A 12,733-nucleotide genomic window follows, 5' to 3' on the forward strand; every position below is an offset into this window, starting at 1 on the left:
TCTCTGATTGGTTTAACTCAACTTTATTTTTATTTTTTTTTGAGTTTAGACCACGATATGGGCCTAATGTGTCTGTTGTTGAACCACAGGGAGACTTTCGCAGAGACTTTTTCCCCTCGAATGGCTGGTCGCACCGGTGCGACCTCAGATTTTTTTTAGTCGCACCATTGAGAAATTAGGTCGCATGTGCGACCAAATTGGTCGCACTCTAGAGCCCTGAAAATTTACTTATTTACTTGTTCCAAACCTATATAAATTACTTGGTTCTGCTGAACACTAACAAAGATATTTGAAGTAAAGTTTACAAGTTTCAGTTCTGGTGCACCATTGACTGCCATAGTAGAAAATATTAATGTATATATTGTTTTTATATATTTTGTTTTATTAATATAATTTTTTTACTGATTTTGACAGATCTGTTTCTCCAAACCACATAGAGATTGGAATACAGAAATAATTCCTGTTATTCTACAAGTGAAGGAGCCACTTTAACATGACTGATACAGACACATCTGGAATGATAAATGAAGATACTGAGGAACACAGAGGTTGGTGTTTGTTGGTGTTTCATTAATGATTTGTAAGAAACATTAAAGTAATATCACTACAATTTTATAAAGATTTATGCTCTTAAAATGAGAATGACAGGAAAAAAACTAACAAGTCGCAAAAATATATGTTTCATTTTAGACCTAATGGAGCTGGAAGAAACATCAGGATCATCAAGGAAGCAAAAAACCGAAGCAAGCAAATGTTTTACTTGCTCTCGTTGTGGAAAAGGATTCGACAGCAAAGGACACCTCGCGGCGCACATGAGAATCCACAACAGAGAAAAGTCTGTCATCTGTCCTCGATGTGAAAAATGCTTCCCAAACAAAGAAACACTTGCAAATCACACTAAAGAGTGCCCTTATATATGTTCTCAGTGTGGAAAGAGTTTCATACACAAAGGAAATTTTGAAGTGCACATGAGAATTCACACTGGAGAACACCCGTACACTTGTCCTCAGTGTGGAAAGAGTTATATACAGAAACGAAGTCTCACAGAGCACATGAGAGTTCACACTGGAGAGCGTCCACACACATGTCCTCAGTGTGGAAAGGGTTTCGTACAGAAAGGCAATCTTAAGACCCACATGAGAGTTCACACTGAACAAAACCCACACACGTGTGTTGAGTGTGGAAAGAGTTACAAGAGTGAAATTCGTCTTACAGCCCACATGATAATTCACACAGGACAAAGCCCATACTCTTGTGTTCAGTGTGGAAAGAGTTTCGGACAGAAAGGCAATCTGGATTATCACATGAGAGTTCACACTGGAGAGCGGCCGTACACATGTGTTCAGTGTGGAAAGAGTTACATAAAGAAACAAAGTCTCACAGGGCACATGAGAATTCACACCGGAGAGCGTCCACACACATGTCCTCAGTGTGGAAAGAGTTACAAGAGCAAAACTGGTCTTGCAGCCCACATGATAATTCACACAGGACAAAGCCCATACTCTTGTGTTCAGTGTGGAAAGGGTTTCGGACAGAAATGCAATCTGGATTATCACATGACAGTTCACACCAGAGAGCGGCCGTACACATGTGTTCAGTGTGGAAAGAGTTTCAGAGAGAAGAAATCTCATAAACTGCACATGAGAATTCACACCGGAGAGCGCCTGTACACTTGTCCTCAGTGTGGAAAGAATTACACACAGAAAGGCAATCTGGATTATCACATGAGAGGTCACACTGGAGAGCGGCCATACACATGTGTTCAGTGTGGAAAGAGTTTCATACAGAAAGGCAATCTGGATAATCATATGAGAGTTCACACCGGAGAGCGCCCGTACACATGTGTTCAGTGTGGAAAGGGTTTCACAACCAAGGGAAGCCTTAAAATTCACATGAGACTTCATCCTGGAGAAAGCCCAGATAGCAAGAGAGCAGATGAAAACCATTGAAACAATTTTTTTAACATTGATGATTTTTCAATGTCAGTGGCATTGAAAAAATGTAACTTGCATCTGTAATTAATGTTGAATAAATGTGGAAATGTCAACTATCCAGCAGTATTGTGATCAGTGTTTTCTTTAGTTGGGCTCTTGACTCTTTCATTGTTTATTATCATCAATAAAAACACTTTTGCTGTGGTACAGAAAGAGGTGTTAAGTTGGAGTGGTTTACTTTAGTGTCAAACATTTCTATGCCTTATTCCCTACAGCTGTGGCAGTACAGGGCTTGTCAATGTCAAAATGTTGACAGATCAAATGATAAAAAACAGTGTTCACAGAGCCAATTAAATTAAACAGGCCAAACTTTGCTGTAGGCAGATGGGCACTAAACAGAAACCATGCGTGAATCCCAGTTTTAATGTGTAGTGCTTTGCGAGTTTATGCTCGATTTCACAGACAAGGCTTAAAGGGGTAGTTCACCCAAAAAAGAAAGTTCTGTCATGATTTAATTACCCTCGTGTCATTTCAAACCTGTATGACATTCTTTTTCCGCAGAACACAAAAGAAGATATTTTGAAGAATGTTGATAACCGAACAGAGGTGGCACCCATTGACTTCTATTGTATGAACACAAAACCAATGCAAGTGAATGGGTGCCATCACTGTTCGGTCAACAACATTTTTCAAAATATCTTCTTTTGTGTTCTGCAGTAGAAAGAAAGGCATACAGGTTTGAAATGAAAAGAAGGTTTGTAAATGATTTTGGGTGACTAGTCCCAGACTAAAATGAATGTTTGAGCTGTCTTAACTGAAAATACCTTGCAAAAACCATCTTAACATACAGTATATCAGTGCCATTGTTTTGTCACCCATACAACAACACTGAACACTCTACAAAAACTGTATCTCACATGTAACAAGAAGGGTTTATGTTCCCTTTCTTTGTGTTCCAATCGTTTAATCATTTCTTTATAGTACAGCTGTTTTCCTTTCTAAAACACTTACTGTAAGTGCTCAACCCATTGGGGAAGAAGGGACAAACACGACTCTTGGGTTTTAAGTAAACCTACAGTATACGGTTATTTCAGGATAAAATGTTTGGTTAAGTTAATTGTTTTACAAAAATGTCAATACTTAACATCTACGGGCATAACAAATGAAATACTCTGATATCTGAATTTTAAAATTATTTATGTTACACAGCATACAGTTATTCTGAGTCAGATGAGAAAAATCCTCCTATCACTTCTAGTCAGTAATCCAGTACAGTACAGTCTCTCTGTCTCAACCATTCACTTGCTGCTATTAGCAAAACATTTTCTATCTGACTACATTTATAGATGTGTAAATTAAGATGATAAAAGCTTATTGTTTTTGCCAGAATACTTTCTGTATTGCCCATTGCCCACTGTGTGAATGCAGCGTCCATTAACACTGATAAAGTACCTTGTGAATAGTTGTTGTTTTTCATCTTTAATCATTCATAAAATTCACATGTCTTTTAATGTGGAAAGAGTTTCACAACAAACATTCTTGACGTCCATTATTGTTTTATTTCATAACAATGGTGTCTAGGGATTTACAATGTGCAAAATATTTCATCAGCAATGTTGAAAAATAAAATGTTAGGCTTACTTAAATGGCCAATAAGTGGAAACAATTTTTGACTCAATTTTTAATTCAGCGTGCTTCATTGGCATGACAAAAATTATACATTTGTATTGCCAAATAATTTGCAGTGGGGCTGCATACAGATTATGTACAAAAAAAGAAAGTAAGATATAGTAGGCCTAGTTAGTGCAAACTTTTAAAAAAGTTAATGAGATGGCATGATATCACTTTATCTACATTTCACTGTAGATTCACTGTTTGCTCTTCTGTTCACTGTTTGCAGGCAGATAAAATTATCACAGAAAATTATTTTCATCACCTTATTATTTAAAAACTGACAAATCACCATAGATATAAAAACTAGATGCCGCATCTGTATGGGCCGCTGTACATAGGTCGTCCGTCATATTGGAATGGTGCGAGCAGGTCCGTTAACACTCAAGAGCAAGCTGACTGTGTATGATTATGAAAACATATTTATTGTTGTGTAAACTCAAACATTATATCTTTTAAACTATCACGAAAGGTTTTTAAAATTTTCGGGAATTTAAATCGCCGTGGTTTTCACAGCCTTGGCTGCGCAGTGTAACGTAGTGGCATTCTAGCAAACTGCGAGTGACGTCAGTGGACCGTTCCAAGATGGCGTACACGTCTACGTGCTTGGGGCGCTTGGATGCGGCTTCCGCAAAGAGATCCGCGCGCCCATTCCCTAGCCCCGCCCCCGGGGTAAGCCAATAAGATTGTAAGTACCGATCCAGCTAGTGAAGATACAACAAGAGATGGCTGTTTAAAAGAGAAGGAGACGGAGACGGACTGATTTAAATTGTCAGGACAAACATAACACTAGACACGGACAACGAGCCTGTGAGAACTGCTGGATAACAAGACCTTCTTTTAAACAGGTTTGTGCACTGTATGCATGTTATGAATGTGATATTATGACGTACTCTGAATGTTTCTCTGTGTAAGTTACTTCGGAAATGGGCCGTTTACTCGCAATAAAATTAACTGCGTTTTACCAACACACAAACAACGAAAACCCATTACCTGTATAGATTTCCATTAAGTCCAAACCTGTATAAATGTCTTTGATACCAAGCTTAAACCCTTCATAGTGTTATGTACATATGGTTGGACTTTGCTGGGACAACAAGCAAAGAAGGGGTTGTAAAGAAAAAGATTGGACTCTTTTAAGGGATAGTTCACCCAAAAATGAACATTCTTTCATCATTTACTTGCTCCAAACCTATATAAATTACTTTGTTCTGCTGAACACAAAAGAAGATATTAGAAGTAAAGTTTACAAGTTTCAGTTCTGGGGCACCATTGACTACCATAGTAGAAAATATTGTATATATTCTTTTTATATATTTTGTTTTATTAATATAAAAAAATATTTAATGATTTTGACAGATCTGTTTCTCCAAACCACATAGAGATTGGAATACCGAAATAATTTGATAAAGTGAAGGAGCCACTTTAACATGACTGATACAGACACATCTGGAATGATAAATGAAGATACTGAGGAACACAGAGGTTGGTCTTTTTCTCTAATCTTCATTAATGATTTGTAAGAAACATTAAAGTAATATCACTAAATAGTGATATAAAAATATCGCATAAAGATTTTATGATTGTCATGGCTCTGCTTCATTTAGTCATGTTTTTCTTGGCCTGTAGCAGAGCCATGGCAAAGCCTTTGGTTATGTGTGGAGAGAAACATATTATTGTCCTTTTGACAATAAAATACGTTCTCTCCAGTGTCTCGTCATTGGCCCCGCCCCTCTCGTTTCTTGTATTGCTTTCATCTCGTGTCTTATGTTCCACACCTGCCCTCGCTCATTATCCCTCATTTGTCTTTCCTATATATACTCTCTTGTTTCTTTGTCCTATGCTCGTGGATTGTTCTGTGGATGTACTATGTTTGGTGTGTTTCGTGTGACCCAGCGTCTCAGCCTTGCCTTGTCCTGTCCATGATCCTGTTTAGTTAAGTGAGTTGTTTTAGTGTTCTTTGGTTTTTGTTTTGCCCCATTGTGGGAAGTTTTTCTTTGTCTTTTTTCAAGCGTTTTAAATTATTGTGTTTGTCCCCCATCGTGGGTGTTTATTTTGTGTTTTTAGTTGTGAAATAAAGTCTTTTGTTATCCCTGCACTCACGCCTGCCTGCATTTGGGTTCTCTTTCACGCCAGCCGTGACAATGATCTTAAAATGAGAATGACAGGAAAGAAACTAACCAGTCGCAAAAATATATATTTTTCATTTTAGACCTAATGGAATTGGAAGAAACATCAGGATCATCACGGAAGCAAAAAAACGAAGCAAGCAAATGTTTTACTTGCTCTCGTTGTGGAAAAGGATTAGACAGCAAAGGACACCTCATGGCGCAGTGTGGAAAGAGTTTCATACAGAAAGGCAATCTGGAGAATCACATGAGAGTTCACACTGGAAAGCGGCCGTACACATGTGTTCAGTGTGGAAAGAGTTTCGGACAGAAAGGCAATCTGGAGAATCACATGAGAGTTCACACTAGAGAGCGGCCGTACACATGTGTTCAGTGTGGAAAGAGTTTCATACAGAAAGGCAATCTGGAGAATCACATGAGAGTTCACACTGGAGAGCGGCCGTACACATGTGTTCAGTGTGGAAAGAGTTTCATACAGAAAGGCAATCTGGAGAATCACATGAGAGTTCACACTGGAGAGCGGCCGTACACATGTGTTCAGTGTGGAAAGAGTTTCATACAGAAAGGCAATCTGGAGAATCACATGAGAGTTCACACTGGAGAGCGGCCGTACACATGTGTTCAGTGTGGAAAGAGTTTCATACAGAAAGGCAATCTGGAGAATCACATGAGAGTTCACACTGGAGAGCGGCCGTACGCATGTGTTCAGTGTGGAAAGAGTTTCATACAGAAAGGCAATCTGGAGAATCACATGAGAGTTCACACTGGAGAGCGGCCGTACGCATGTGTTCAGTGTGGAAGGAAGAGTTACATACAGAAACAAAGTCTCACAGGGCACATGAGAATTCACACTGGAGAGTGTCCACACACATGTGCTCAGTGTGGAAAGAGTTTCATACTGAAAAGCAATCTTAAGGCCCACATGAGGATTCACACTGAAAAAAACCCACACACGTGTGTTGAGTGTGGAAAGAGTTACAAGAGCAAAATTGGTCTTACAGCCCACATGAGAATTCACACAGGACAAAGCCCATACTCTTGTGTTCAGTGTGGGAAGGGTTTCGGACAGAAATGCAATCTGGAGAATCACATGAGAGTTCACACTGGAGAGCGGCCGTACACATGTGTTGAGTGTGGAAAGAGTTTCAGAGAGAAGAAATCTCATAAAATGCACATGAGAATTCACACCGGAGAGCGCCCGTACACTTGTCCTCAGTGTGGAAAGGGTTTCATACTGAAACAAACTCTCACAGAGCACATGAGAGTTCACACTGGAGAGCGCCCGTACATGTGCAGTGAGTGCGGAAAGAGTTTCAGAGAGAAGAAATCTCATAAACTGCACATGAGAATTCACACCGGAGAGCGCCCGTACATTTGTCCTCAGTGTGGAAAGAGTTTCATACAGAAACAAAGTCTTACAAAGCATATGAGAATTCACACCGGAGAGCGCCCGTACATTTGTCCACAGTGTGGAAAGAGTTTCATACAGAAACAAAGTCTTACAAAGCACATGCGAATTCACACTGGAGAGCACCCGTACATGTGCAGTGAGTGCGGAAAGAGTTTCAGGGAGAAGAAATCTCATAAACTGCACATGAGAATTCACACCGGAGAGCGTCCGTACACTTGTCCTCAGTCTGGAAAGAGTTTCATACAGAAACAAACTCTCACAGAGCACATGAGAATTCACACCGGAGTGCGGCCATACATATGTATTGAGTGTGGAAAGAGCTTCATACGTAAAGGCAATCTGGATAATCACATGAGAGTTCACACTGGAGAGCAGCCGTACACATGTGTTGAGTGTGGAAAGCATTTCACAACCAAGGGAAGCCTTAAAATTCACATGAGACTTCATCCTGGAGAAAGCCCAGACAGCAAGAGAGCAGATGAAAACCATTGAAACATCAATGTCTGTCATGATTCTGCCTCATCATGTCATGTCTTTCTTGGTCTTGTGGCAGAGTCATGGCAAAGCCTTAGGTTTTGTGTGGAGAGGGACATATTATTGTTATCATGACATAATATGCGCTCTCTCCAGTCACGTCTTTGGCACCGCCCAGCCCCTCTCGTTCTCTCGTTAGCTTCGTTCAGTGTTTCATCCCCGACACCTGTCCCTTGTTAATTATCCTTTGTTTGTCTCCCTATATAATACCCTCGTGTCTATTGTCCTGTGCTCGTTCGTTGTGCTTGTTTGCTATGTACCCTGCGTGTACTCCTTGCCTTGTGCCTTGCCCTGCCCTGCCCTGCCCTGCCCTGCCCTGCCCTGCCCTGCCCTGCCTTGCCTTGCCTTGCCTTGCCTAACCTATTCCGTGTTTGTTAGACGTTGTGTCAATCCCTGCATAAAGTTTATTTTTTGTCCCCTCGTGGGAGGTGTTATGTTTTGAATTCTTCTTTTGTTACTGTGTCCCTAGTTCGTGTTTTGTTATAGTTTTCCCCATTGTGGGTGTTTTGTTTTGCCGCTGTTCCAGCTGGTGACTCAGCCGGCCTTCCAGCTGGATATTCCAGCTGGTCCCCAGCCTTGTACCGCTGGCCTTTCAGCCGGTCTCACAGACTTTGTCCAGCCAGACGGCCGGCAGGTCCCCCCAGGACTTCTCCCGTCAAGTCCCCCAGGACTTTGCGCTCTCGAGCGCCGCCCCGGACTAAAGCTTCCCCACCTAGCCCTAACCCCTATGGACTTCCCCCCATAGACTCTGTTGTTCCCCCACCCCCTCCATTGTTTGTTATTTTTATTGTCCCACCCCAACCCATTTATTATCATTGCTTGTCTCCCATTGTTATTGTTCACCATGTTTTGTTGGATTTTGTATGTTACCCAGTCGGTCTTGTCCTGTTAGTCTACCGCTTGGTGAACACCTGGGGGTGTTCATTAAGGGGGGAGCTTCTGTCATGATTCTGCCTCATCATGTCATGTCTTTCTTGATCTTGTGGCAGAGTCATGGCAAAGCCTTAGGTTTTGTGTGGAGAGGGACATATTATTGTTATCATGACATAATATGCGCTCTCTCCAGTCTCGTCTTTGGCCCCGCCCCTCTCGTTCTCTCGTTAGCTTCTGTTTCATCCCTGACACCTGTCCCTTGTTAATTATCTTTTGTTTGTCTCCTTATATAATACCCTCCTGTCTATTGTCCTGTGCTCATTCGTTGTGCTTGTTTGCTATGTACCCTGCGTGTACTCCTTGCCTTGTGCCTTGCCTTGCCTTGCCTTGCCTTGCCTTGCCCTGCCCTGCCTTGCCTTGCCTAACCTAACCTATTCCGTGTTTGTTAAACGTTGTGTCGATCCCTGCATATAGTTTATTTTTTTCCCCCTCGTGGGAGGTGTTTTGTTTTGAATTCTTCTTTTGTTACTGTGTCCCTAGTTCGTGTTTTGTTATAGTTTTCCCCATTGTGGGTGTTTTGTTTTGTTTAATAAATCTTTGTTAACCCCTTCACTGCTGCCTGCAATTGGGTCCTCTCTTCCAGAATCTTGACAATGTCAATGGCATTGAAGATTTCTTTACTTTTGCATCCATAATTAATGTTGAAAAAATGTTGAAATTTCAACAAAATAAAAAAACAGTGTTCACAGGGCCAATTAAATTAAACAGCGGCCAAGCTGAATTTCAGCCAATCAAACTGAAGAAGACCAAACTTTGCTGTAGGCAGATGGGCACTAAACAGAAACCATGCGTGAATCCCAGTTTTAATGTGTAGTGCTTTGCGAGTTTATGCCCGGTTTCACAGACAAGGCTTAAAGGGATAGTTCACCCAAAAAAGAAAGTTCTGTCATCATTTAATTACCCTCATGTCATTTCAAACCTGTATGACATTCTTTTTCCACAGAACACAAAAGAAGATATTTTGAAGAATGTTGATAACCGAACAGCGGTGGCACCCATTGACTTCTATTGTATGAACACAAAACCAATGCAAGTGAATGGGTGCCATCACTGTTCGGTCAACAACATTTTTCAAAATATCTTCTTTTGTGTTCTGCAGTAGAAAGAAAGGCATACAGGTTTGAAATGAAAAGAAGGTTTGTAAATGATGCAAGATTTTTGGGCGACTAGTCCCAGACTAAAATGAATGTTTGAGTTGTCTTAACTGAAAGTAACTTGCAAAAACCATCTTAACATATATCAGTGCCATTGTTTTGTCTCAAGATGCACACGAGTAATGTTTTTATCTAAGGCATTTTATTAACTTCCCTGATAGCACACATACATCTGGTTTACGTCTATTTGACGTCTGCATTTACATCTGCAAGACATCTACAATACATCGTTTGCTCATCTGCAATACGTCTCGGAGATGTCTGCTGTCAGACGTCATATAGAAGATGTCTGTAAGATGTTTATGATTTAGAATGGATGTACAACAGCTCTTTCTAAGATGTTTAGCAGATGTTTTTAAGCAGCAGATCTCCAGATCTTTAGCAGACGTATTACAGACGTTCAGACGTCTCCGAGACGTATTGCAGATGAGCAAACTATGTATTGCAGATGTCTTGCAGATGTAAATGCAGACGTCAAATAGACGTAAACCAGATGGATTGTGCTATCTGGGACTACATCTACCATGTTTTATTGTCATGTGACCCGTGTATGCTCTTTGACCTATGACGATTGACTTTTGAAATTTGACTGTTACTGGCTCCCATGGCATCATGGGATAGAGAAGTGTCCATCGGATGCACACACTCAAATCTCGGCGGAAGAAGTAGACCATCCGGATATTTCTCGCCTACTGTGAGGTTTTGGACATACTATTCATGACTCATACTTAATTTCGCCTATGATATATGGAAGAAGGTGATTTCGGATGCAGGGTTAGTGTCATGAAAAGTCCTTCAAAACATTTACGTTTATGAATTGTGGTGCTATAGAAGGTTTGTGCATCTATGAGCGGGTGTGTTATGTCATGTTGCAAGATGGGTGTTGTGGGACAGTTTTTAATCCCAGTCCACCATGTTTCTTTTTGTTATGTTAGGTCTTCTTTGTATATGTACTCTAAAAATACTGGGTTACTTTTAAAGGAGTAGTTCACTTTCAAAATAAAATCGCATGATAATTTACTCAACCCCACGTCATCCAAGAGGTTTATGTATTTGTTTCTTTAGTCGAAAAGAGGTTTTGGATGAAAACATTCCAGGATTTTTCTCTATATTAGACTGTAAATCGTATTATATTGTATTGTCATTGTGTTGAATGTCTGTACTAGAAGCTTCCAACACCAAAGAAAATTCCTTGTGTGTGCAAGCACACTTGGCAATAAAGCTCTTCTGATTCTGATTCTGATATATAGTGGACTTCATTGAACTCCAAACGGTTGAAGGTCAAAATACAGTTTCAGTGCAGCTTTAAAGGATACCAGATGATGAATAAGGGTCTTATCTAGCGAAACGATCTGTCATTTTCTAAAAAAATACAAATGTATATGCTTTATAAACACAAATGCTCGCCTTGCTCTGTTCTGCCATGTGCGTTCATGACTTCACGTAATGCGTAATTACGTTGAAATGGTCACGCTTGACTTAGGCGGAAGTATCGAGTCAGTGTTTACAAGTTGAACGTGCAAGTTTTCAATGTAATTACATATTACCTGAAGTCATGAACGCGCATCGCAGAACAGAGCAAGGCGAACCTTTGTGTAGCAAGCTATATGTATTAATACATATGATCATTACAGAGAAACAATATGCATTGCACAAAAACATGAAGTTTCATCTTTTAAAAGTAAATAAATGTTTCGCCCACAAGAGGTCGCCAAAAGAATGTGCACAAATTGTAGTTTTCAACTTCTTTGGTCAGAGGGTGGAGCTTTGCAAATTAAAGAAGCTCCAGTTAAATTACACGTGTTTTCAGAACTGAGTGGGACTCTTTCAACATTCAATTCAACAATCATGTTTACTGCAGTTTTGATTGTATTTTTACTGCTCAAAGGTGAGTAACACTTTTAATGCTTTGTGTTCCCTTAGTGTCATTGTCAACAAATGTTATATTATTAACATTCTGCCCTGATTACATTTGACAGTTCTGATCAGGAGTTTAATAAGCTTTGTTATTCTTTCACAGAAAGTGTTCATTCATATACAATAACATCAATCTCAACACAGAAGTCTGCTTTAGTTGGAGAAAGTGCGGTTATCTCCTGCAGTTACACCGGCATTGGACCCAGCTTCTACTGGTATCGCCAATATCCCAGATCTAGTCCACAATTTCTTATCTTTAATACAGAGATGAATGATGCATCTGAACCCACTTTACGTCTCCGAGCGATCCCAAACAAACAATCCTCTCGAGTGGATCTGGAGATCTCCTCTGTTGCTCTATCAGACTCTGCTCTGTATTATTGTGCCCTGGTGCCCACAGTGACAGCAAACACACTGCACATCATACAAAAACCTTCTCAATAGTATTTTTTGCAGATTATAATAAACACATGTCATTTAATGGTAATCCTACTGATTATTTGCCACAGATGAATGTCTCTCTCTTTTACTATCACTTTTAAATATTGGAGGTGCGACAACAAAATACAGTGATTGACATTTAGGAATAAAATGGCATACTTTAACCATTAACACTGTAAATTCAGAGAAAGTCACTCTCTCTTCATAACTCACTATAGACAGAAGAGGCTAACAAATAATGTCAGTAGGTGGTGCTCTAAGAGTTGATCGTGATGTGTGTACGTGTGGGTGGAGTTTTATTGACTCCTCAAGAAAATCAGAGACGCAACAGTACTGTAACATTAGCTACTTAAACTTTCATGAACTACTGGTCCTTCAGTCCCAATCTAAAAAAACAATGTTACTCATTTCCTTCATTTTAATACTTTTCCTAAGCTATGGTGAGTAGTGTCATTCATATTTTGCTTCCAATTTTCAGTTCCAATTGTATTCAATTACATGCTTGAAGCCTTTTTGTTATTATTTATAGGTGGAGCTACTGTGAATCTTATCAGACCAGACAACACATCTGTGTGTATAACTGAAGGACACAACATCACTCTGTCCTGT

The 12,733-nt window shown here is 40.0% G+C and overlaps 2 protein-coding genes across 4 annotated transcripts; both read left to right on the top strand.

The window, feature by feature from the left end:
- The first annotated feature begins 441 nt into the window (after positions 1–441).
- LOC130554991 (gastrula zinc finger protein XlCGF57.1-like) lies at positions 442–2,220 on the top strand. The gene is made up of 2 exons (XM_057334960.1): positions 442–548; positions 691–2,220. Exons 1-2 carry the CDS (start codon positions 494–496, stop codon positions 1,947–1,949), a joined length of 1,314 nt encoding a protein of 437 aa, XP_057190943.1. The 5' UTR covers positions 442–493; the 3' UTR covers positions 1,950–2,220.
- Positions 2,221–4,320: 2,100 nt separating this feature from the next.
- Positions 4,321–9,545, top strand: LOC130554988 (gastrula zinc finger protein XlCGF57.1-like). 3 transcript variants are annotated; one of them, XM_057334955.1, is made up of 3 exons: positions 4,321–4,453; positions 4,965–5,090; positions 5,818–9,545. In XM_057334955.1, exons 2-3 carry the CDS (start codon positions 5,036–5,038, stop codon positions 7,635–7,637), a joined length of 1,875 nt encoding a protein of 624 aa, XP_057190938.1. In that variant the 5' UTR covers positions 4,321–4,453; positions 4,965–5,035; the 3' UTR covers positions 7,638–9,545. The 3 variants fall into 3 exon arrangements, with proteins under 3 accessions (XP_057190938.1, XP_057190939.1, XP_057190940.1); XM_057334956.1 differs by having other exon boundaries at positions 4,988–5,090; XM_057334957.1 differs by lacking the exons at positions 4,321–4,453; positions 4,965–5,090 and adding an exon at positions 5,383–5,545.
- The last annotated feature ends 3,188 nt before the right edge of the window (positions 9,546–12,733 follow it).

This window comes from Triplophysa rosa, linkage group LG5 (assembly GCF_024868665.1).
Source record: "Triplophysa rosa linkage group LG5, Trosa_1v2, whole genome shotgun sequence".
Classification (NCBI taxonomy): domain Eukaryota; kingdom Metazoa; phylum Chordata; class Actinopteri; order Cypriniformes; family Nemacheilidae; genus Triplophysa; species Triplophysa rosa.

Coding starts and splice junctions, on each gene's coding strand:
- LOC130554988 (XM_057334955.1), top strand. CDS start 5,036: ATGACTGATACAGACACATCTGGAATGATAAATGAAGATACTGAGGAA. Junction 5,091..5,817: donor AGATACTGAGGAACACAGAG/GTTGGTCTTTTT, acceptor TTTTCATTTTAG/ACCTAATGGAATTGGAAGAA.
- LOC130554991 (XM_057334960.1), top strand. CDS start 494: ATGACTGATACAGACACATCTGGAATGATAAATGAAGATACTGAGGAA. Junction 549..690: donor AGATACTGAGGAACACAGAG/GTTGGTGTTTGT, acceptor GTTTCATTTTAG/ACCTAATGGAGCTGGAAGAA.